Raw genomic sequence first — 25,564 nt, 5'->3', positions numbered from 1 at the left:
AATATCGAATATATAGGGGAATTATAAATTTACAACCCGAAGTGTGAAGGTAGATTAGGTTAAGACAAACATAAAAGTCCCATACCGTTTTGCGAGATTCGCAATAATTATCGTTATTAATGACAGAGTTATTAATGACAGAAATCTGAGGAATGGGAGCGCGCCGACATAGATGATTGGAGAAGCGTTGCAGCTACTCAGACCACAGCGCGGCCCACTCGACCCAGCAACTGTTGGCGGCGTGCGGCGAGACGTAGGTCCGGCGAGATAAAACAACGAATAGCGGCGCATCGTCTTTTCCCTCGCCGCGCACCGGCAATAGTTGTTGGATCGACTGGGCCGTTCTGCGGCCTAAGCAGCTTGCAACGCTTCTCCAATCATCTATGCCGGCGCGCTTCCACTCCTCAAATTTCTGTCACTAATAACTCGATAATTATTGCGAATCTCGCAAAACGGTATGGGACTTTTATGTTTGTCTTAACCCAATCTATCTTCACACTTCGGGTTGTAAACTTATAACCCCCTACTTTGTATAAATTGATAAATACATGAAAACATATTATGAATACAGATTCAAGATACAGTCCAATATGATGTAATATAATGATTAATAACCGACGAAATAATGAATGTTGCAGCTTTATCGTGGCAGCATGAAGTCCTTAAACACCGGCATAGTTACTTTGTTGAATTACGGAAAGCATGTACCACCTGCGGTTTCTCACGTTACTTTAGCTCACGAGATTGGCCACAATTTTGGCTCACCAGTATGTATATCTATTTCTGTTTCTGCATTCTGTACTATACACAGTAGTATACGACGTATAACATGACATCCCATCAATCATCCCTATTGAAAAATAAGTTCGTTATTATATCTTATTTGTCCCGTAATAGCATGATCCTGAAGAATGTACACCGGGTGGCGAGGATGGCAATTTTATAATGTTCGCCCGTGCTACTAGTGGTGACAAGCGCAACAACAACCGCTTCAGTCCGTGTAGTTTGAATTCTATAAATCCTGTACTGAACAGTAAGGCACGTTCGCTGAAAGGGTGCTTTACCGGTTAGTTATTTACGAAATTTCTTTAATATATCGTCATATTAGTGTTAGACATTGTGCGATGAAATATCGAATCTTCATCTGTTTTTCAAATTACTCCGCTATGCATTGCACTCTATACTTGATAATATTTACATTGTGCGTAGATCCGAAAGTATCGCTGTGTGGCAATGGCGTTGTAGAAGAAGGGGAAGAATGCGATTGCGGTTGGGAGGAAGATTGCAGAGACTTGTGCTGTTTCCCTCAGCGTCGTTACCAACTGCCCGAGGAGCCCCCGTGCAAACTTACTTCACGCGCCGTGTGCAGCCCTAGTCAAGTATGTAGAATATTCGACATAAAAGATATGGCTTTTATTTTACTTTTCAAGTGAATTTAAAAATGATCTTAACATTTAATCTTAAGTTCTATTTACTCGCTTTTTTATTTCAAATGTCGAATATCGGTATTTGTACAAGTTCTCAACAAATTATTCACATTTTTATGTGCATTTACGTATAGTTGAGTACTTAATACTTCGACGGCCGGACTCACATATACGTGAGTTCTTTGAGCTAGCGATTATCGGCCGGACTCACGTATACGTGAGTTCGCTGAGCTTGTGTCTACTGGCTGACTTCACGTATATGTAAGTTGATTTAGTTAGTGGTTATTGGCCGACTCCACATATATGTGAATTGATTTAGTTAATGGTTATTAGCTGGCATTGATTGTTGTTAAAGTTTCAAGTTTATATACAGGGTGTCTCATAACTAATGTTGCAGAGCTCGTAGAGACATAGAACAGTTTAAGACAAACATATAAGTCCTATACCGTTTTGCGAGATTTGCAATAATTATCGAGTTATTAATAACAGAAATCTGAGGAGTGGGAGCGCGCCGACATAGATGATTGGAGAAGCGTTGCAGCCATTTCAACAAAAAAGAGCGCGGCCCAGTCGATCCAGCAACTGTTGCCAGTGCGCGGCGAAGGGAAACACGCCGTTATTCGTGTTTTATTTCGCCACACCTACGTCTCGCTGCACGCCACCAACAGTTGCTAGATCGATTGGGCCGCACTGTGACCCGAGAGGCTGCGACGCTTTTCCAATCCATTTCGGTGCGCGCTTACTCGTCAGATTTCTGTCATTAATAACTCAATAATTATTGCGAATCTCGCAAAACGGTACTTTTATGTTTGTCTTAAACCGCTCTATGTCTTCACGAGCTCTGCAACATTAGTTATGAGACACGCTGTATAAGGGTGTCCCATTTTAAAAAACGCACCTCGATAATTCTTTAACGAAGCATTTTCAGCAAAAATGTTTCGAACAAAAGTTGTATGATTTCAAAGGGGACATAAAACAATAACTATACTATTTTGTTTACAAATGGCACCACTTTCGAGATATTTACTGATCATTACTTTTCTTAAATGGAAACCACAATTTTTTATTATATCATCTTTTTCTACCAATTAATTTTAGCAACTTTTGCCTGACACATTTTTTTATTTGCCTAATATTTTTTAGATATTTAAGAAAAACTTTGTAACTTTTTCAATATTTAACTTACGATATCTTGCTAACTCTTTGTCGGAAGAAACAGTGATACTAGACTTTTTTACATTACATGGTCTCAAGAATATATTGTTACAATAGCCCTGACTTTTATTAATTTAATGATTTTGAAATTTCCAAAGGACGATCGTTTCTTAGTATCTTTCATATTTTTCGAGATTTTTATCTGGCTTATTTAAAATGAGACACTCTGTATGTAGAGCAGTTTGTGATGTTCTCGCAGCGTTCTCTTTTTATTAAAATTCATAAAGAATATGATATAATGATATAATGTTGTATATAATAATGTTGAAATATGATATAATGTTGAATATAGGAAAGTTATCCATTACTATCCTCTCTCTCCTTCCCTCTCCTCTTCATTCTTTCTTTCCCCTCCTCTCTTTCTCTCTCTTATTATTGAATTAAATAAAATTTGGAATTAATTTTATTAGTTGAATAAATGACATGTCAGATCTTTTAGTTCGGCATTTACACTACGTAATCACAAAAAGACAATAAAATATTTTAGATTTAAATTATTTTACCGTGTTTTCACATAGGAATATTTAAAAATTCTTTTTTACACTTGATATAATGTATTCCTTATTGATATGCATAATATACTTGACCAGTATATATTGAATATATATATATTGAGCAGTATAATGCACCAATTGAGATAATTTTAATTTATCTTCTAATCTATGTCTGAAATTTCATTTGCCTGCTTTTCAGGGTCCGTGCTGTAATACTGATTGTACTCTCCGTTTCGGGAATAAGTGCAGAGAAGACAACGGTTGCCGCGATGCAAGCTTCTGCAATGGCCGTTCTCCAAATTGTCCACCATCCAATAATAAGCCTAATAAAACTATATGCAACAGTGAGCTGGTTTGCTTCATGGGGGTAGATATCTCAGCTATTAATCAAATATTAAGAACATAGACGTGCTCTTGTTAAGCGAAATGATTCATTTTACGACCATAAAAGTGGTATCTCCTTTTGCAGGAGTGCACTGGTAGCATTTGCTTAGCATATGGATTAGAATCCTGTCAATGCATACCAGGTTCAAATGACTCACCGATGAAAGCTTGCGAGCTCTGTTGTCGACATCCTGGTGAAAATCAACCGTGTCTGTACGTTATTTTATTAATATAATAGTTTATACAAAAGTTTCTGAAAAACAAATTACCATTTAATAAATAAAAAATTTTAATTAACATTTAAATAATTTATGTGTACTTTTTAAACGATTTTAAATAATACTAAATAGATATTTTGAAAAAGTTGTTGGATATAATTACCAAATATTTGGTGCTTTAAAAACTTTATTATAAATATTTTTAACATTATTTTAATATTATTTAATATTAATTTAACTGAGGTTAATGTAACCCATATACTTTTTAAAATTATTGATAAAATTTTTGATCTTAATTAATATAATGTTAAAATTATAAGAATTTCGTTATAATATTTTTCTTTTTTATTGTCTTTTAATATTACAAATCTCGCTGTTTACCTACGCGACAGGGTGTCTCAAAATTTTGGCACACGGGCTCCGTAGGGATATAAAGCTAAGTGAGAGGAACAGAAAAGTCCTCTGCCATAATGTGAAAATCGTAATAGTTTTTTAATTATAACAGTGCAAAATTAGGCGTTTTCCACGCCCAGCGCGGCCTATAGACGCTCCGCGGCAAGCTGTGTGCGTGGGGGCTGAGCGGTAACGCGGCTCGCGCTGACCGTCGCGCGGCATCAAAGCGCCAAGATGCCATCGTGATAGTCAGCGCGAGACGCATTATCGCTCAGCCTCTAGCTTGCCGCGGAGCGTCTATAGGCCGCGCTGGGCGTAGAATATGCCTAACTTTGCGCTATTATATGGTCTGTTCTTTGTAGCTGCACTGTTGAACTGGTGCAATAAGTTAAAGTGAGACAAATATAGGTTTTCTCATTCTAGCTTATTGCACCAGTTCAGCAGTGCAGCTACAAAGAACAGACCAATAATTAAAAAACTATTACGATTTTCACATTATGGTACAGGACTTTTTTGTTCCTCTCACTTAGCTCTGTGTCCTACGGAGCCCGTGTGCCAAAGTTCTGAGACACCCTGTATATAAGGTGTCCCATAATTGTAACACATCAACTCCATAGGGGTGTAGAGCTAAGCGAGAGGAACGAAAAAGTCCTGTTCCATTTAGCGATATCTCGCATAGTTTTTTTAGTAATAACCGTGAAAAGTTTGGCGTTTGTCATGCCCATCACGGCCTATAGACGCTCTGTGGCGAGCTGTATGCATTGAAGCTAAGCGATAACGCGTCTCACTGATTGTCGCAATGGCATCTTGGCGCTTTGCCGCCGCGCGATGGTCAGCGCGAGCCGTGTTATCGCTCAGCTTTGACGCACACAGCTCGCCGCACAGCGTCTAAGGCCGTGCTGGGCGTGACAAACGCCAAACTTTACGCGGTTATTACTAAAAAACTATGCGAGATATGGCTAAATGGAACAGAACTTTTTCATTCCTCTCACTTAGCTCTACACTCCTATGGAGTTGGTGTGTTACAATTATGGAACACCTTGTATATAGGGTGTCCCATTTTAATGTCTCACTCTAAATAACTCAGTATTGAAGTTTTAAGGAAAATGATCTGAATAAAAGTTGTAGGGATTTAAGTGAGCTACCTTATGTTGACCTTGACCTCTATTTTCAAGGTCATTTGAAGGTTTGAACTTGCGTTTTTTAAATGGGAACCCTTATTTTTTATTACACTTTTTTTTCTACTAATTAATTTGAACAACTTTTGTCTAACGCATTTTTTATTTGCCTAATATTTTTTGAGATATTTGAGGAAAACCTGATAACATTTTCAATATTAAACTTACAATATCTCGCTAACTATTTGTCGGAAGAAAAAGTGGTACGAGACTTTCTTGCTTTATTTAGTCTCAAGTATATTGTTATAATAGCGCATTGACTTTTGTTAACTTACTGATTTTTGGAAATTTCAAAATCACAAAATTAACAAAAAAAGCAGGGCACTATTGTAACAATATATTCTTGTTTTTCTTCCGGCAAATAATTAGTGAAATATCGTAAGTTAAATATTGAAAAAGTTATCAAGTTTTCCTCAAATATCTCAAAAACTATTAGACAAATAAAAAAATGTGTTAGACAAAAGTTGTTCAAATTAACTAGTAGAAAAAAAAGTAATAAAAAATAAGAGTTCCCATTTAAAAACGCAAGTTGACCTTTAAATGACCTTGAAAATAGAGGTCAAAGTATGCTGACCTTGACCTCTATTTTCATAAGATAGCTCACTTAAATCCCTACAACTTTTATTCAGATAATTTTCCTTGAAACTTCAATACTGAAGAGTTACTTGGGGTGGGACATTAAAATGGGACATCCAGTATATATTGTATTTAATTGTTTTATTAATATCTGAAAAAAATATATAGAAATAAAAAAACTTCACAGCATAACATTATAATATTTCTTTTTTATCATTACCGAAATTTCAAGATTGCGACTAAAGTATATTCATAATGATGTTTTATACACTAATATCTACATATTTGATAATGTTGTGTTTTTGAACATCAGTGTAAAAATATTATATTAATGATTTTTTATTTATTGAGTAACTACGGTTATAATAATAATTCCTTAACAAATTATAGGATCAACTATTTCTTTTACGGGATATTTTTTTATAGATCGTCCTTTGATTGGAATTCTCCACCATATGATATCCCCGATATGTTTTCAAAACCGGGCACTCCCTGCAACGATTACAATGGTTACTGTGATGTCTTTAAAAAATGTCGTGAGGTATATGAAATTGTATTCTCAAATTGTATTATCAAATAAAAAGCGAATGAAATAATGATGTTAATTAAAATATTCTTTTTTCAGGTTGATCCTAGTGGGCCATTAGCAACTTTAAGAAAGCTTCTTTTATCCGATGAGAGTCTTACCACTTTCAAGCGGTGGGTAGCTGAACATTGGTATGCCGCAGCTCTAATAATTTTAGCGGCAATATCATTATTGGTACGTTATTAAAAATATCGTTTTTAATTTAATTTATTATTGGGTTATTAATTATTGAGTTATTAAGTTTTGAACTTTTATTTAACTTTATTTTTTACTACTTATTTTTTTATCTATTTGTTTTCTTTTAATTATTTTTTATTTATTTATTTATTTATTTATTATCTTCCTTTCATTTTTTATATTTATTAGCTATATTAGTGTTTTGCAACAACATTTGATTATTATATTATATAAAAACAGAACGAATATATTTTTATATAAATAATTGAAAAATGTAAAATTATGCAACATATTTCATATATCACGAAACTGTTTATTGCTAGTAACTTCTACGGAAAAGAATTGTTGCTAAATATGAAAATAAATATAGAAACATTAAAGTGGTTTCATAACATCATAGTGTATGTTTTAGAATAATTTGCTTTATTAAATATGTATCACAATTGTATATTATTACATATTACAGAAATATCACAATTCCAAAAAATGCCAAAAATATATCTGATTAAAGTATCATTAACTCTTTTACTGCCAGGCTCATCTATGCGATATATGCGAAGACTGCCAGGGCCGATTTGATATGCACCTTCTATAAATTGCTTTATAAAGAAAAAATCGACTTTTTGGAAGAAAGTTTTAGTATTTATTTTTTTTCAAACAATACAACACTAGGCATTAAAGACAATGATTAAGTGTGAGTGAAAGCAACTTGACACTCAGAGGAGCGATAATCTGAATGTAAAAATACACGGAGTCGACGCATTAGTCCGTGGGAGTTTTCGCATACATATCGCGGGCCGATAGATCGGCCTGCTGGCAGCCAAAGGGTTAAAGCATTAGAGAAATATGTTTAGTTAGTCAGAAAGTTCGTTCAGATCTTTTACAGCAATTAAAACTCAAAAATTAAATATTAAAATGCAATTTTAATCGATAAAATATCACTTTCTTGGACAATGTCAAGCCACTTTCTTCATTATAAATATCATGAAATATATTTATTATTTCATGAATGTAGAATTGGATTGGTTTTTCATTATCCGACCATATTTTATGGTTAAGTAAAATATCCTAACCGAAATTTAACATTTTTTTTATAACACATATACAGTTTTGTATTGTTATGATGAAAAATAATATCTTTATAATTTATGAATTTCGGATGATTTTTATTGATTTCTGGATTTAACTGGCTTAACTGGCTTAATTGCAAATATTGTTTTTCATTATTCTATTTTATTAGTAGAAAATTAATAGTTTCGTTTAGTAAAAGCTCATAAGTTACTGTTCTCTTTCAATCTCACCAAACAAAGAATAACTTTTTAGATAAAACATTGGATTGCGCTAATAGAGGTTGGTTTTTTATCCAAAAATATTTTCTTTATAATATTGTTACAAGTGATCCATTTTTTATAATGCCTATCACTAAACGTACAAAAAATAACTCATAACATTTTCATTATGTTTATAGAGCAAATTGCAAATAAAGACTCAATCTAAACGATTCTTCTCACTCAATTCTTACATAAGATGCCATACATTATATTAATTAATGTATCCAAGTCCCTTTAAATATATTACAATTGATGCATAGGATATTTAAAATATGATCAATCTCTCTTATGATAATGCACTGTTTATTTTTAACTAATATAGTAAACTAAAATTGATTGTCATCAACTGAGGAAAGAATTTCTGAATATGGAGAATTTTCCAAAAAGAAATTTTTTTTAATTTTTTATTCAAAAATTTTTATTCAAAAATTTTTATTCAAAAATTTTTATTCAAAAATTTTTTATTCAAAAAATTTTTATTCAAAAATTGGCAAATCACTTCTGACATGTTTGATTATTTACAGAATTATTTCAGAATCATAAAGATATTATTTTTCATCATAATGCAAGATCATATATGTTTTAATTACCTCAAAAAAATTATCGTCAAAATTATTAGATTTCAATTCAGATGTTTTGCTTTAATTCACTATATTTTCCCGATATCCATTCAGACTATATCGTTCTATATCGACTATATTGTTCCTTTCATTTCAAGACATCTTGAATAATTAAGAATTTTTTTTGTGAAAATCGTACAAAACTTTTGTCGACTTTGTATTATATTTTTATACTTACGATAATAAAAATACATAAAATGGCAATATATACCATATTTTCTACTTTTAAATTGTTATTGCATATTGTTAATTATAAAATTCATGCAACTGCTATAAAAAATTGTATCTTCATTATTTTTGCATATTTGTAAATTTGCATATTATTAAAGCAAAAAAATAAGTAAAAAATATAAAATTATATCTACAAAATATAATAAAAATATAGTATAATACGGAATAAAAATATAATATATAATATAATAAACAAAAATCTGTTTTTTCTATATTAGGTGGTCAGCATAAGATTGTTGGGCAAGCGACCGGATCTGAAATTAAAGTCTGTTACAATAATCCATAGTTCTACGACGGAAACAGTGCGACTTCCGCCAGAAGGTGCGGAAGGTGTTACTGTGCATCCGCCAGCGGTGCGTGCTAAACTTCCTCTTAATAGGAAGGTTCGAGAAAAAAGACGTCATCGCAAACACAAAAATGGTAGTCACACCGATAAATTTAATAGGGTAAGGCGAATTATTCTAAAGAATTATCGGTAATTAGATATAATTAATTAATTTGTGTTAATCAATTTTTCTAAGAAATTAATTCAAATATAATAATTATACACATGAAGTATGATGAGTATCATACATATGTTGATCATACATATCATCGATTTTAACATGCGCTCACTCCTCGGATTTCTGTCATTAATAACTCCATAATTGCGAATATGCACAAAACGGTATGGAACTTTTATGTTTGTCTTAAGCCACTCTATGTCTTCATGAACTATGAGTAAAAATTATTCTGCGACATCCTGTGTACAGAGTGTCTAAGAAATTTTGGACCAACCATTTTGTACAGATAGAATAAATGGAAATGGAACAATAAAGTCATATAAAATTTTCTAAGAATCGTAATAGTTATTAAGTTAAAACATCTGAGCCAATAAGCGTACGGAAAACGGTAGACCAGACTCGACAGAAGTATAAAGACAATAGATGAGATAAATGACTTACTTCTGAACACTCATAGCAAAGACAATCAGTCGATTATATGAGGCGGGTCAGCACGCAATATCCTTTCCTTGTCTTCAACGGCAAGATGCATTAACGCATCAGTTGTTCTATATGTTATATGTGCAGTGCAAAAGTTACGTGAGATTGGGTGTTTAGTACATAACTATAGAGCAGTTGATGCGTTACTCGGTCATCAGCTGATTGTTTTCGCTACGAGTATTCAGAAGTAAGTCATTTCTCTTATCTATTGTCTTTATATTTCTGTCAAATCCGGTCCGCGTGCTTATTGGCTCAGATGTTTTAACTTAATAACTATTACGATTCTTGGAAAATTTTATATGACTTTATTGTTCAATTTCACTTGTTCTACCTATATAAATTGATTGGTCCAAAATTTCTCAGATACCCTATATGTATAGGGTATTCGGTAACTTATATAGCCATAACAAATAAAAGCATAGAACTGATTAAAACAAATATAAAAGCTCCAAACCATTTTGCGATATTTGCAATAGTTATCAAGTTAGTAATTATAGAAATCTGACGAATGAGCGCACATTGTGACGGATGATTGGAGGAGCATTACAGCCACTTGGGCAATAGCGCGGCCTAGTCGGTCATTGCAAAGAGTCGAAAATAATTTTCGATTACGCGTGACACAATGTATCGATCAAAATGGAGGTGTGTTTGAACATTTGCGATAAGAAATTGCATAGACATGAGAGGCAAGGGGACTCACGTAAATCAAGCGCCCCAAAGGGAATAGAAACCTTCTACGTCCATATCGTTGTTCCTGGATAGCGCTAAAAGTAGGATAGTGGGTAGAAATTTAGAGTAGTAAGAGTTTAGCACGACCATTAAATCTTTTTGCACGAACAATACAGGTGGAGTCAGTCTGGGCTTCATAAACTTTAAAATTTCATATCTCTGAAACGGCTTATGCAAAAGACAATTATGGTTTTTAAATGTCTCGACGAGATCTACAACTTTTATGTGAAGAAAAAAATTAAGTTCCATTTAAGAAATTAGTAACCTTCAAATTTTCTTGAAAACAATGACACCTGCGACACGACTTACGTCGTGATCATGTCCCCCTTCAAACCAAACAACTTTTGTCGGAAGTATTTTTTTCTACAATCAAAAATAAGAAAGTTTTTGGAGGTGGTACATTAAAATGGGTCACCCTATTTATTAGGAGATTGAGTTAATTTTGGTCTTTGTCAATTTTTTATCTTTGTTTTAAAGAAATGGTTAAATTTATATTAACTAAAATATTTTCCGTCGTCAGCTCTGATTGTTAGCTTTTTCCCATCTTTCTGGTAATATAGCAATTCCATGACGATAGAACGATCTGTCTTTCGAAGCAATCCAATCAGACATCTATTTTTGCACATCCTTGTAATTTTTGAAATGTGTATCTGCCAAAGCATGTTGCATCGATCGAAATAGATGATAATCAGATGGTGCTAGGTCCGGAGAATACGCTGAGTGCGGATTTCCCGTTCGAGTTCTAACAATGTTTAATGATTGAAGCAATATGTGGACGAACATTATCGTGCAAAAGAGTCACTTTCCGTCTATTACTGGCTATTACTGGTCTTTTTTGTGTCAATTCATCATTCAATTTGTTCAATTGTTGCTGGTATCACTTTCCCGTAATTGTTCTATTCGGTTTTAGAAGCTCATAGTACACCACACCTTTCATATCCTACCAAATACAGAGCATTGCTTTGTGACCGTGAATGTTCCGTTTTGGTGTCGATGTTGATAGTTGTCCTAAATTAACCCATGATTTTTTCACTTCGGATTATCAAAATAAATCTACTTTGTTTTTTCATCTCCAGTTACAATTCGCCACAGAAATCTCTTTTTTCTATCTGGCAAGTAAAGATATGGCGATATTCAAACGATTTGCAATGACACTTTCATTAAATTCATGTCAAAAGGAATCCATTCCTTTTGAATTTTTCTTATAGCGTGTAGGCATTTGGAAATTGTTGATTTATCGACATTTAGTTGTTCTGCTAATTGTTTTTCCGTTTAAGCGACGTTTTCATTCAATAATGCTTACAATTCAGAATCTTCGAATTTTCTTGGTTGACCAGTACAATCTTTGTTATTCAAATCGATATCACCACTTTTGAATCGTTGAAACTAAAATTTACAGTTGGAATATGATGCAGCTTGATCACCATAAGTTGTAACAAGTATTTCATTAGTTCCAGTTGCTGATTTTTTCAAATCAAACAAAAAAGTAATGAATGTCGAAAATGTAATTTTGTACGGTCCATTTTAGATACATATAAACAATGAAACTATCAGTAAAAATAACGCGCAAACTATAACTATCCTATGTTATAGAGAAATATCAAATTTTTCAATGTTTCCACATTTCACATTCGTACTAACTATTAATTTGTTACTAAAGCCATCTATTGCTAGAGACCAGAACTACCTCAACCTCCTAATATATAATACGGCATCGCAATCCAATTAATTTAATCACAATTGCATTGGGTAATTTTACTTTTTGCATATCTAAGTAGAAATGTCTAAACGGATAATATATCGTTTGTCTGAACAGTTTAGTTTTATATTATTTGTTATATATATAATAAGCAACGTATAAGCTATATAAGGTCACAAACAAGTAGGTTTAACAGACATGTGTTGGACTTCTTGATCTATTGGAATGATGAATATGCACAGCAAACGCAGATATACAGCGTGTCTTTTTAATCTTAACAAGTAAATATTTTGAAAATGTGCAATTTTGCAAAAAAATGTTTCAAATAAAAATTATATGTTTTAAAGAGGGACATACATGGTGCCCTTAGTTTGACCTTGAAACGTATATTTAAGGTCAGATGAAAATCAACTTAATTTTTTCCAATGGAAACCCCAATTTTCTATTATACTTTCTTTTCCTACCAATTAATTTTAACCACTTTTGTCTGAAACATTTTTTTATTTACCTAATATTTTTTAAGATATTTAAGAAAAACTTGGTAACTTTTTCAATATTTAATTTTTCAATATTTTTGATATCTCGCTGACTATTGGGCGAAAGAAATAATAATACTTTTTTATTCTACTAGTACTTTAGTACACTTTTTTATTCTACTTGGTCTCAAGAATATATTGTTACAATAGTGTCCTAACTTTTGTTAACTTATCGACTTTTGGAAATTTCAAAATCATCAAATTAATAAAAGTCAGGATGCTATATATCTAATATATTTTTGAGACCAAATAAAATAAAAATGTCTAGTACTATTTGTTCTTCTGACAAATAGTTCCGACTGATAGTTAGCGAAATATTGAAAGTTAAACATTGAAAAAGTTACCAAGTTTTTCTTAAATATCTCAAAAAATATTAGGCAAATAAAAACATGTTTCAGACAAAAGTTGTTAAAATTAATTGATAGAAAAAGAAGATATAATAAAAAATTGGAGTTTCCATTTGAAAAAATTAAGTTGGCCTTAAATATATGTTTTAAAGTCAAACCAAGGGCACCATTATACGACTCCCTTTAAACTATACAACTTTTATCTGAAACATTTTTTTGTAAAGTAGCACATTTTCAAAATATTTGCCTGTTGAAATTAAAAAGACACCCTGTATAACTATTACATGACAGTAATGAAACGAAATATAACATGCAATATAACACATTTATAACGGGTTAAAGTATAATAGAAATATCAGGGGTGTGCAAAAATTTCCATCGTTCACATATATTATAGATGGCACTGTGAATTATTTACATAAAAGTTGCGACATATTTTTGTTAGATTATGTTATGTATTGGTCAACCTGCATAGAAACCTAATGCATAATAAATCATATTCATTGACACAAAACATTTTTAATTAGTATGAAGGTGAAAGTCGACTTACAAGTATATGTTACATATAATGTAAATGTTATATTGCACATTATATTTTATTATATCAGAACAACGTAATAGTTATATTATTGTATTCTAGAAATAGAAAAGATTATTTCATGATATTTTATCTTTGTAGTATCAAAATCATAATAATCACGAGATTACGAAGTCATAATAACACTAGTCTACATTTTGCGACTTTTTTTGTCACAAAAAGAGTGACACATGATTTCGATAGGATTTTTCCCGTAGATTACAAATTTGAAATCCAAAATGTTCCATTACGTCATGTTTTTGAAAAAATGGCGGGCAAAATGTGAAAAAACGCGTTTTTGGCCCTCTGTCTTTTTGAACCTCTGTCACAAGGAAACGGGACGTGATACAATACTGTACGTGGGTTCAAATTAAAGCTTGAACCTTAGCTTGAAACTTTAAATGTATGACGCTAGATAACATGTGACAATACTGTGGAATCGTGTAGCACTGGTTTTTTGATTAGGCGCGCGCCAATTTAGACTCCGCGTTTGACAATAAACCTGATTACAACAGAAAGTCTCAAGTAAGCAAACGTAAGATAAAATAGCTTAAAATAAGAAAATTTAAGAAAGCTATTGAAAGTTAACATAAATTGCCGGTAATCAGATTAGTAGGCTTTACAGGGCAACTAAAGGGTGTCCCAAAATTCACGCAAGAAGTAATTTTGATAGAAAACACAGGTTTATAATTAAAAATTGTAAATTTTTTATTGATTCATAAAGTATAGAGTTATGTGTGGAATAGCATATCGGGTAAATGGCCTCCACGGCTTTGCTGGCACATATGCACTCTTTTGTTGAAATTTTCCATGACCGTTCTGCATAAATGTGGCTGAATTTCGTTGATACAGCGCTCAATTTCCTCTTTCAAGGCGTGGGTGGTTATGTACTTGTTGGCATAAACCTTAGACTTCAAAAAACCCCAAAGAAAAAAGTCCAACGGAGTTAAATCGCATAATCTGGGCGGCCAAATTTGATCACCAAAACGGGAAATTACACGACCAGAAAATGACTCATGCAGTAATTGAATTGTTTCTCGGGCTGTATGGCATGTGGCACCGTCTTGTTGAAACCACATGTCGTCCACATCCATATCTTGCAATTTAGGCACAAAAAACTGGATTATCATCGCGATAGCGAGCACCATTAACTGTTATTGCCTGACCAGCCGCATTTTCGAAGAAGAATGGTCCGATGATGCCTTCAGCCCAAAATCCGCACCAAACAGTGACATGTTGTGGATGCATTTGTTTCTCAACAATCACTCGTGGATTTTCTGAACCCTAAATGCGACAATTTTGTCAATTAACCAAGCCATCAAAATGAAAATGAGCCTCATCGCTGAAGATGATTTTGTTCGAAAAATCAACATCCACTTGTTCCATAATCCATTCAACGAACTCTCTTCGCTGTGGCCGTTTACCCGATATGCTATTCCATACATAACCCTATACCGTATACTTTATGAATCAATAAAAAATTTATAATTTTTAATTATAAACCTGTGTTTTCTATCAAAATTACTTCTTGCGTGAATTTTGGGGCACCCTTTAGGTTCATTGTTAAACGCGAGATCGAAATTGGCGCGTGCCCAGTCAAAAAACCAGTGCTACACGATTCCACAGTATTGTCACATGTTATCTAGCGTCATTTATTTAAAGTTTAAGGTTCAAGCTTTAATTTGAGCCCACGTACAGTGTATCACGTCTCGTTTCCTTGTGACAGAGGTTCAAAATGTATCAAAAACGCGTTTTTTTTCACATTTTGACCGCCATTTTCTCAAAAACGTGACGTGATGGAACATTTTGGATTTCAGATTCGTAATCTACGGGAAAAATCCTATCGAAATCATGTGTCATTCCTTTTGTGGCAAAATCAGTGTCGCCTAGTGTAATATATGAATATTACAAGTATGATGTCATAAGGGACATCACACTTATCGCGACATTCAAATATTACCATGACCTCAGTAATGTCTTTGACAAAGCGGACATTATTATGACTTCATTGTAATCTCATTGTGATTATTGTGATACTATGAGGATATGATCACTACTAAAACACAAGACTAACTCACATATCACATGAAACAAAATTTTTAAAGGTCTAATTAGTTTATGGTTTAAATTTAGATTTTAATACATAAGTTATTTAGATCTTCATCTGTTTTATACACATACACACACACACACATAATACATATTTGATACATGATACATACTTAAAATTTTAAATTAAATTTTTTGTTTGAAGGATGTTGCGACAAAGAAAAAACAATCAAATCAGATGAAGAAATCGTCTACTGGTGCAGCGACGGACGATTTTACGCGCAAGAGGTCAGCCGAAATTACTCTAGCGGTTACACAGGAAAACAAACGAAAAAAAATTATGTCTACGGCCAGAGATAAAACACAAAGCGGTGATAATAACGCTGTTGGTGGCGGTGATAATGATAAACGGAAGCGCAAGAAGCATCACAGAAAGGAAGTGATTGATTATTCAATGATTCAGACAGAAAAAGATTCTGAACCAAACACTGATCCTAAAAGTAAAGTGCGTTCTTGGTTATTGGCATCCTCACAATGTAGACTACCAGAGACTGTAAGGACTAATGCTACCGGTTTGCCAAAAAGCAAGTCAACTCCGGTAGGTTTGACGGCCGGTGGTGGAGGCGGCATCAGAGCGTCTGTGTCAAAACAAGCACCATCCGCACGACGTGTTGGCGCAGAAACTAAAGAGTCGAAGAACTTGTCGTCTGGTTCAAACGCCAAGAAGGAACGCGCAAGACTTCAAGTGGTGTATAAGCCGCCGTTCCGCTTTAGCGTGAAATTACGCAAGTCTGATAAAGTAGCGCAAGCTCCGCAGGCAATTGTTTCATCAAGTGCCGTGACGACAAATCATACTAATATCGGTAAAACGGCAGTAGCTAAGCTACCGAGAGCCGGCGTGCTCCTAAGGACGGCAACCAAGAGAAAGGATAGAGTCAGGATAGGCAGAGCACGACAAATTGCCCCTACCGGCATAGGGAATGGCGGTGGAGATCTGCCAGAGCTAGCTAACTCTGACTTGCATACTGTACCCTCCGATTTGGAAGTGCTTCTCTCTGAGAGCGAGTTCCTCTTCTCGGACACGTGACCATGGGTCTCAGTGACGGGCATGTTTATTTCACTACACAACTAAGTAATCTTTTCTAGTACGTTATATAAATTTTTGTTCCTCAGCTCAAGAATAGCTTCATTATATGAACTTTGTGGAATGATAGTTTTGTGTTGAATCGATAGCTCATGCATGAAATCATCTCGTCCAAAAGCGTGAAAGGGAATAGTCACTGCCTTTGATATATTACTCACTTATGTTAAATTTGTTGTATACCATTTCGATATGTTATTTCTTCCAACTGCTTACCAACAACCGTGTTATATACACTGTATATACAGTATACTCGAGAGCAAATTTTGCATCTGCTCTCTTGTTCTTTTATCTTCATCTGTAGAGCGAACCGAAAGCAGCAACGTAACACGATTGCGATCATTCACATGTTCTATCAGCAAAGCAACGAATGTTGGTGCGTGATTGACAAATGGAATTTACAATTCTATGGTAAATTTACGGAAGTACCGATGACAGTTAGACGATCAAGCCAGTTCTCTTCTTCCAAAGAAAGGGGCCAAATCCATTGTTCAAGAATGACTGCCGCTGACTTGCATAAGTGCTAATTTATGTATTCTTGTATACCGAAATACTACGAAGCAGTCTTACGTCTCGCTATTGGTTTTTAATCGCAGCTTTAAATTTCAGGGATCAGTGCGCAACCATTGCAATTTCGAAACGCAAAATGCTGTATTTTGAGAGTGAAAGTAAAATACTTTATCTCTAATCTCTTTATACCGTGCCTACTGTTACTATATTCTTTTTTTTGACTCTTAAGAAAGATAAATGTCTAAACAAGAAAATAAAATTTTCTTTTCTAGGACGATATACATAATATTGGTCGTGAATAGATGACGAACGGTAAATTGTATCGGTGAATTCTCTTCATTTATTTGTCGCTTTTCTCCACATTATAGCCTTAGTTATGATGTAATCCTAATATATTCTTATATTAATGTTGCTACTATATGGCTGTAAAATATTTTATATGTTAACCTTATATATAAAGATTCGCGTCAAGATATTGCGCAATCTAAGTAAATCTAATGTCGACATTGTATTGACTCTATTGCTTGTTGCAAAGCATCTAATATTATTTTTATTTTCCATTAGTCCCTCCTAGTTTTGGAAAAAAGAGAAATATCTATATTTCCGACTGCAAAGAATTAACGATATTATTAATTGAATATCCGAATACTCAGGATACTACTCCGAATACTGTTAGGCTGCTTGGAAGATTCGTTTCAAATTTTCTATATAAATTCAGAACGTAATATTTTATTCAAAAAGTAACTTTATTTGTTGGAATTATTTATTGAAGTAAGTATATACCATTTTGTTTTATAATCTTGACTCATTTATTGGGTAGCTATATGATGCCCTTGCTCCAAAACGAAGGTTCCTTATTGACGAATAATTGAATTTGGCGAATTTTGAAGGTTTTCAAAGAATTCGAATTTTTTTTAAGAAAACTTTTCCAAAAGAGAAATAGGTAATAGTCAGATGGAACAAGAGAATATGGAGGATGACAACGTCTCATTCAAAATTCAGCAACTCCCTATGAACATCGTAAAGTTTGGTAATATCATGATGAAAGACATGCCTGTTGGCCAGTTCAAAGCACTTCCGTGCGAAGCCTTCAGTTCGTCTAGCTGGTGAGTGTACTTCGCAGTATTGATGTTCTCGTTCAGATGAAGAAGCTCACAATACATCACGCCTTTAAAATCCCACCAGATATTCAGGAAAGCTTTCTTTAGGTGAAGCTCTGGCTTGGCCACTGTTTGCGTAGATGCGCCGCGGGAGGTTCCCCAATTCCCCATTCGCCACTGGTTCTCTTGTGGCTAACATTATTGCATAGGATCCAACTTTCATTGCTTGTTATGGTCTTCTTTAAAAACGGTTCCTTTTGATGCCATTGAAGCAGTATATCACATATGTTTACACGTTCTACCAGCTGCCATTCACCCATTTCGTGTAACATCCAGATATCCAATCGAGTTGAGAACCCCAACTTTTTCAAGTAGTCATGCACGGTCAAAGACGAACTTATGCAGAGTATCGGTGAGTTTCCTAACGGTCACTTGCGAATTTTAGCGTATCAAAGTCTCAAGAACCATTTCATCAACTTTCTGAGGCCAAGCCCGAACGAGCTCAGTCTTTCATATTAAAATCGCCAGCTTCGAATCTGGGGTACTACTTCCGAACTACTTCCATCTGGTGGGTGACGCAGGCATCTCTATACGCAGAAAACATCTCATTCGTGGTCTATGAAACCACGCGTGAAGCCATGCTTAGAACAATAGAGCATCACATGGCGAAAATGGATTTTTTGGTCCTCTATTTTTCCTGATTTCTGTCGAAATGGTTGTACTTAGATCACAGTTCGAAGGTTCACAGATCGAGGAAGGTTTGTTGATGAACAAAATTGTTTAGAGTGCTCTCGCTTTCACTGATAGCATAACAAAATGGAGCATGCGAAATTTGAAATGAACTTTCCGAACATCCTAATATTTTATGTTAAAACGACTTTAAAAAATCATATTATTGATCTACCATTCAATTATTATTTTTGAACTATTTTCATTATTTGGCTTAAAAGATATAGATACGATTCTCCAAGGATAAATGTAAGTCTTATATTTTATCAATTTTATTAAAATGCAATTTTAAACTTTTCTTTTCGATATTGTCATATTGCTAGATTGCATAAAAGTAACAACTTAATTTCTGTAATGATATTTACTCTTCTGATTACATTATATTCATTATATTATATTCTTTTTAATTATATCTACATTTCATATTACATTTGCACATATATGTATTTCTTAGCCTCTTGATTAGCAACTTAAATTTTGTAAAAATGTTTAAGTTGGTAAAAAATGGATTTTCAAAAGTTAAATAATGCCACTAAAATTTTATGTTTAAGGGTTTTTTGAGATCACTGTTTATGAATATGAAGTCAAATTTTTTTAAGGTTCAAAATGGTGAAACCAATATAGCGACCAAAATTATAATTTTACTTTATCAAAATAAAACTAGATCAAAATAAACAAAATAAAACATCTAATTATGAAAAAAGTTAAATAATGAAAATACACAAAATTTTTAATTAAATTCCATCGAAAACAAAATATCAAAATAATAAATATTATTTATAATAATAAAAGTTATATAGTATACATGTAATATTTTTTTAGTCATGTATATTGGTTTGAGGACTCGTCATTTCAAATTTTTATTTTTAAAATTTACCATTGAAAAGAGCGATCTAAAGACCGCAAAATACAAAAAATTTTAAAGTTTTTGTGAAACTTTTATATTTTTATAAATTTTATAGACGAGCTATATTATATCTGTCATTTTCAATGTGAATTGTACAATTGAATAGAGCGACTCCAAAAAATGTATAAATATCTAATTTTAAAAGTATTGAACTGCCAGAAATATTAAAACGCAATATTATGTTGCCTCCAGTTTAAATTACTTTTTGTGAACGTAGTATTGCGTTTCCGCCAAAGTCGGTGAAGGGATTGACAATTCGAATAGCACAGCGTAGAGAATTATATATATATATATGATACCATTTTAAAATCGACTAAATATAAACTACAAAAGAATGATAAGAAAAATAGTAGGTCCTATTTTAAAAATTCAGGCAAAAAAATCGAATTTCTTTCAGACAACTTTATATAACCTTAATATTATCATTTAAAGTTAAACTATTATGATAATCTGATGCATCATTTTAAACCTTATGCTGTTTATTTGAAACTTTTTTTGTCAAAAATACTCCTTTTTTTAAATATTTAAATATTTTCCAATATTTGGGAATCTTAATTTTTTCATTATTTTATATAATAGTACATCAAGGGAGAAACGCGTTACTTGTAATGCTATTTATTATAACAAGTTCCTTTCTTTCTGTAACATCTTAGCAATGAATTTTATTACGTTTATAATAATAACAGTAACACAATTACATTTTTAAGTTAGTGATAGCGAATATAATCATTATCTTTATCCTTTGTACATATAGAATACACTACACAACTTTGCAAAATTTAACTTATAAGAAATTATAGTAATTATGCAGTGTAGGGGATGCACCTTCAATGACTTTGGCTTTGACTATGTTGTCAAGGTCATCACTCTAAGTAATGTGTAAAAGGATTTAGGCGGCGCTCGTTGTTTGTTAAAAAGTTATTAACAAAAGAAGTTTCGGTAAATATAACATAAGGTCAACCTCTTCAAAAGCCCATGATCTTGACATATGTTAAGGACATGTTCCTGAGTGTTATGTTAAAAGTTACAGCCGTCGCCCACTATTAAAAAGTTATTAACAAAAGAAGTTGAGGAAATTATGGATATTAAAGGATATCGCCGATGATCTTTAATATCGATCAACTTCATATATATTATCAAGAACATAGTCCTGAGTAATTTAATTAAAAAGTTTCAGCCGGCTGTCATTGTTTATTAAAAAGTTATTAACAAAAGAAGCTTCATTAATCGAGCGTAATTTTTCGACACAGTGTACATTTAACATCTAAAACTTGCAGGAGATTACTTTGAAACACAGTATATATGAGCACACTCCTTCTCTAAGAAAATCTTTTTTTTTTAGTGTCGGAGAGGAAATCCTTCATGGATATCCTCCAGCCTCCCGGAGGAGAGGACCGGAGGGTTATGTCAGACTCCGATTGACCAAAACCTCTCCGGGCCATGCCGGATCCTAACCACGATCCTATATATGTAAACATTCTCTGGGAACGCCAGCAAGTTCACATACCGGAAAGTATCTAGATCCAACCGTAGAGTCCGTTCGGTCCCTTCTCCGATCATCCGCACTAGTGGCACGAATAGACCTTTCTTATCTCTAATCAGCGACGGATGGTCCGCCATGCCATCCGCCGCTCCCCCTTGGCTGGTGCCCGTGGTTTCCCGAAGCTCGGCATCCCCAGACCAAACCCCTCCACGGGCCCCGCCAGATGCATCTTCCTTGAGGGTTGGGCCTGATATCACCCCCGACTGCCAAAGGGGCGACAACCTTAACCCTCCATCTTTCCTTATGGGATACCGTTCTTTTTTACTTCCACTCCCCCCTGCCCCTTCCTCCCCCACACCCTTATCTCTCACATCCTTATCCCCCTCGGCTCTTCTCTTCATCTACTCCGCCCCACGCCCACTCACACGTTTCCACACACACATACCCACACGCGCTCTCTCTCACCGCACACGTAGTCACACACATCCATTCACCCCTTATCCCTTCGCCTACATCCCCTCCCCCGCCCTCATTCATGCCCCCTGTCTCCCTTATGAAGCCCTGCCCTTCAGATGTTTCCAGAGGCCTGTTGATCTTCTTCTCCACCTTTGCTTCTCTCGCGACAATCTTAGCCTAGCTATCCTATCTTATCCTAAACTTAACCTAAACCTAAACCTAAACCGGCAGCAACAGCGAACTACTAAGCTGATTTCTCTCCATCTTATACCGTCGTTCCCGCCGTTCTATTCATCACTTGGGGAACCATCTCTGTTGGGGGAAGCCATCTGCACACTTGGGTCTGAGCGCTCGCCTGCATCACCTTCTCTACCTCCTGTCTCCTTCTTTTGGCTTCCTGCTTGCATCATGACGGCCGTTGCAAAGGTTCTGACCGCACACTATACCTCCTCTGAGCCAAGTATGGATCGTATAACCGTTGATAACGTCAGATCACCCCCAATCACCCTACAGAGTTCCAACCTCTGTCTATCTCAGCTGGAGCATTCCTGGAGCGTGTGTTGCGCTGTATCTACCCCTAATCGATAGTGCTCGCACCGGTTACTATCCACCTTCTCTATACGCTTCAAGTAATCGGCGAAACAGCCATGCCCAGTAATAATCTGGGTCATGTGAAAGATCAGTCCTCCTTCCTTTCTCCCTGTCCAATCTGCGAAGCTCGGCAGAACGGCTTCTCTCACCCTAACCCCGGATGCATCACGTTGCCCCACCTGTATTTCCCACTGCCGATCCATTAATACGTGTTCCATGCTTTTAATTTCTTCCCGCAACTTCTCCGACCATTCACCCCTTTCTCTCGCATCCTTCACTCGATGGAAAATTCTTCACTGCATGCCCGCTATTAGGTATAGCGGTAGGGGGAGGGGTCCTAGTCAGCAGAGTTGCCGCCTCAAAGAACACAGTCCTATAGCCAGCTATCACCGGCACAGCCACGAATCTTTGTAGCCTCTTCAGCGGTAGTTGTGATCGTTGCACCAAGGACAATGACATCGGTGAGGCTATTGCCTCGCTCCATATTGGAACCCCATACGTCACGACTGACATAACGACGTCGTATATAGCCTCCTCTTGGCCTCCGAGGGTCCCCTCAGATTGGGCATCAATCTCCCCAGCGCTCTCGCCATTCGCGAGGCCTTGTCGGCCACAATTCAAAGTGTGAGGTGAATTTCCACCTACTGTCCAACATGATGCCCAGATACTTGATACAGTTCTTGGTCACCACGCAAGTCTCTGATTTTGACCTCAGGCATAACGGGAGGCTTCCTTCTAGAGCCATAAAAGAGGATGACTTCCGTCTACGATAACTTCCAATTCCAGCTGCTCAATCCTTCTGATCGTGCATGCCACCTGCAGGTTAGCTCTTGCTACCGCCGTCTGTACGTTATCCGCCGTAGCGACTATAAATGTATCGTCGGCATAGCACAACAGGGTGCATCCTTCCACTGTCTCAGCGCGCAGCACCTGGTCGTAGGTCAAATTCCAAAGAAGTGGCCCCAGCACTGAGCCTTGAGGGACCCCTGCCCTAACCGCGCTCTTCCTCACTTCTGCTGCCACCGTGTACTCCACCCAGCGCTCCGAGAGGTACGCCCCCACTATCTTTTGCAGGTAGCCTGGAAACTGCTTCATCTCCAGCGCCTTATTTATCTTAGCCCAGGATATAGAGTTGAAGGCGTTTTTAATATCAAGGCTAATCTCGATAGTATACCTCCCGGTCTCCATGGATTTCCTGACTATCTGTCCTACCCTCAGGATCACATCACACGTGAAGCGTTCCTCCCTAAAACCGAACTGGTTATCCGCCAGTTTAGAAGCTGGGTTCCCCGCCATCCATTTCTTTATACGGGTTACTAAGACCCTTTTAAAGATTTTTCCCAGTACCCGGATAAGGAGGGGCAACGGTGGAGGCCGGCATACATGGACAGCAGGTCTTAAAAGGATAGCAACCTTTGACTTTGAGAGACTGTCAGCTTGTACCACCAGGTACAAGTAACAATGCCTCTCTCTGTAGTCGCCGTGCGCTCGGGATAGCACTAGAGATGTCGCTTCCGAACGACATCTCTCAACGTTATCTGGGGAGGGGAGAGTGTCGTGAGCGTGGAGCGTCAGATAGCTCAGTGGTCTAGAGCAGTCGCCCGGCAAGCGAAAGACCCGGGTTCGATTCCCGGTCTAGCGACTACCGCGCTCTCGATATTTTTCTCTCCTCGGAACGAAAAATGAGATGCAGGTCCCGAACGCACGGCGTCCCGTCGCCACCTAGTACGCCCTCCTTCTTTCATGGTTTGCCATTAAGTTGGCAAATAGGCCTTACCTTAGGCGTCCTCCCCGCCGGAGTGTTTTCCTTCGGAATCAGCACCACAATTGCCCCCTTCCATTCCCTAGGGAAGAATCCCTTCCTTAAACAAGCAGTAAAGTACTGCGCCACCTTAGCCACTGCTCCATTCGGAACCCTTTTCCATACGAGTGTCGTAAATCCATCCATCCCAGGATGCCTTATTCTTGGCTTGCCTTTTCTTTATCACCTCATACGTTTTTTCCTGCGTTACGTCGAGGTCATCTTGCCAGACCACCTCCACTTACTGCCCTGGATTGCACTGCAGACTTCCACCTAGGTACAGGGAGTCCATTAGTCCCCCCCACCATATCCTCATTCCAGGTTTCAGTGATGCGCGACGCAGCGCCCCGAATCCTTTTCAAGACCAATCTATAGGCGGTTCCCCATGGATCCACCTCAACCGTCCGGAAGAGCTCGTGCCAGGCTTCCGTCTTCGCCTTCCTGATTAGTCCTTTCAGCCTGTCCGCACATTCCTTATATACCCTGCCCATTTTTGCAAGCTTTTCCCTCCTCTCCTCCTTCTCTCTGTCTCCTCCTCCATCCCTTCCTTTCCCCAAGAAAATCCTAACCTAACCTAACCCAACTTATTGCATCTCCACATATTGTTCAGTGTGGATTTTAAAGGTTTTAATTTTTTCAATACCTAACAATATATAAAGATGCAATAAGTTCCGTTAGGTTAGAATTTTTTTAGGGAGGGGGTGTGGGAGAGGGACTCCGCCCCTCCCCCGCTTATATATACTATTTAACATTTTTTAATATATACTCGAGATTTAATGCATATTTAAGATATATTATCCGATCATGGATTATTTTATAATAGTAAAATATGTACACGTTGTTCGAAAATCACATACATTTTATTCAACTTCTTTTGTCAATAACTTTTTAATGAACAATGAGCGACGATTGTAACTTTTTCCATAACACTCAGGACATGTCCTTAACAACATATTTCAAGATCATGGACTTTTAAGGAGGTTGACCTTATGTGCATATTTACCGAAACTTCTTTTGTTAATAATTTTTTAACAAACAACGAGCGCCGCTTAAAACCTTTTGCAAGTTACTCAAAGTGATGACCTTGACAACATAT

At 35.8% G+C, this 25,564-nt stretch overlaps 1 protein-coding gene across 7 annotated transcripts in view; it reads left to right on the top strand.

Moving 5' to 3' along the window:
* Positions 1 to 17,828, top strand: part of LOC105184009 (disintegrin and metalloproteinase domain-containing protein 10) — an 86,734-nt gene extending 68,906 nt beyond the window's left edge. The window contains exons 10-19 of one of the 7 annotated variants that reach the window (XR_849820.3): positions 639 to 767; positions 898 to 1,066; positions 1,210 to 1,379; positions 3,336 to 3,503; positions 3,606 to 3,733; positions 6,312 to 6,426; positions 6,511 to 6,645; positions 9,049 to 9,276; positions 15,956 to 16,895; positions 17,251 to 17,787. Coding sequence is in view for 5 of the 7 variants with exons in the window: in XM_025305859.1 (XP_025161644.1) it covers positions 639 to 767; positions 898 to 1,066; positions 1,210 to 1,379; positions 3,336 to 3,503; positions 3,606 to 3,733; positions 6,312 to 6,426; positions 6,511 to 6,645; positions 9,049 to 9,276; positions 15,956 to 16,837 (2,124 nt within the window). In the remaining 2 variants the exon portion in view is untranslated. Of the gene's footprint in view, positions 1 to 638; positions 768 to 897; positions 1,067 to 1,209; positions 1,380 to 3,335; positions 3,504 to 3,605; positions 3,734 to 6,311; positions 6,427 to 6,510; positions 6,646 to 9,048; positions 9,277 to 15,955 lie in introns of all 7 variants that reach the window. The other 6 variants (XR_849816.3, XM_025305859.1, XM_011142523.3 and 3 more) reach the window with 6 other exon arrangements.
* Positions 17,829 to 25,564: the final 7,736 nt, after the last annotated feature.

Source organism: Harpegnathos saltator, unplaced genomic scaffold, assembly GCF_003227715.2.
Source record: "Harpegnathos saltator strain DR-91 unplaced genomic scaffold, Hsal_v8.6 scaffold720, whole genome shotgun sequence".
Taxonomy (NCBI): Eukaryota; Metazoa; Arthropoda; class Insecta; order Hymenoptera; family Formicidae; genus Harpegnathos; species Harpegnathos saltator.
This window is presented reverse-complemented; position numbering and strand designations above follow the sequence as displayed.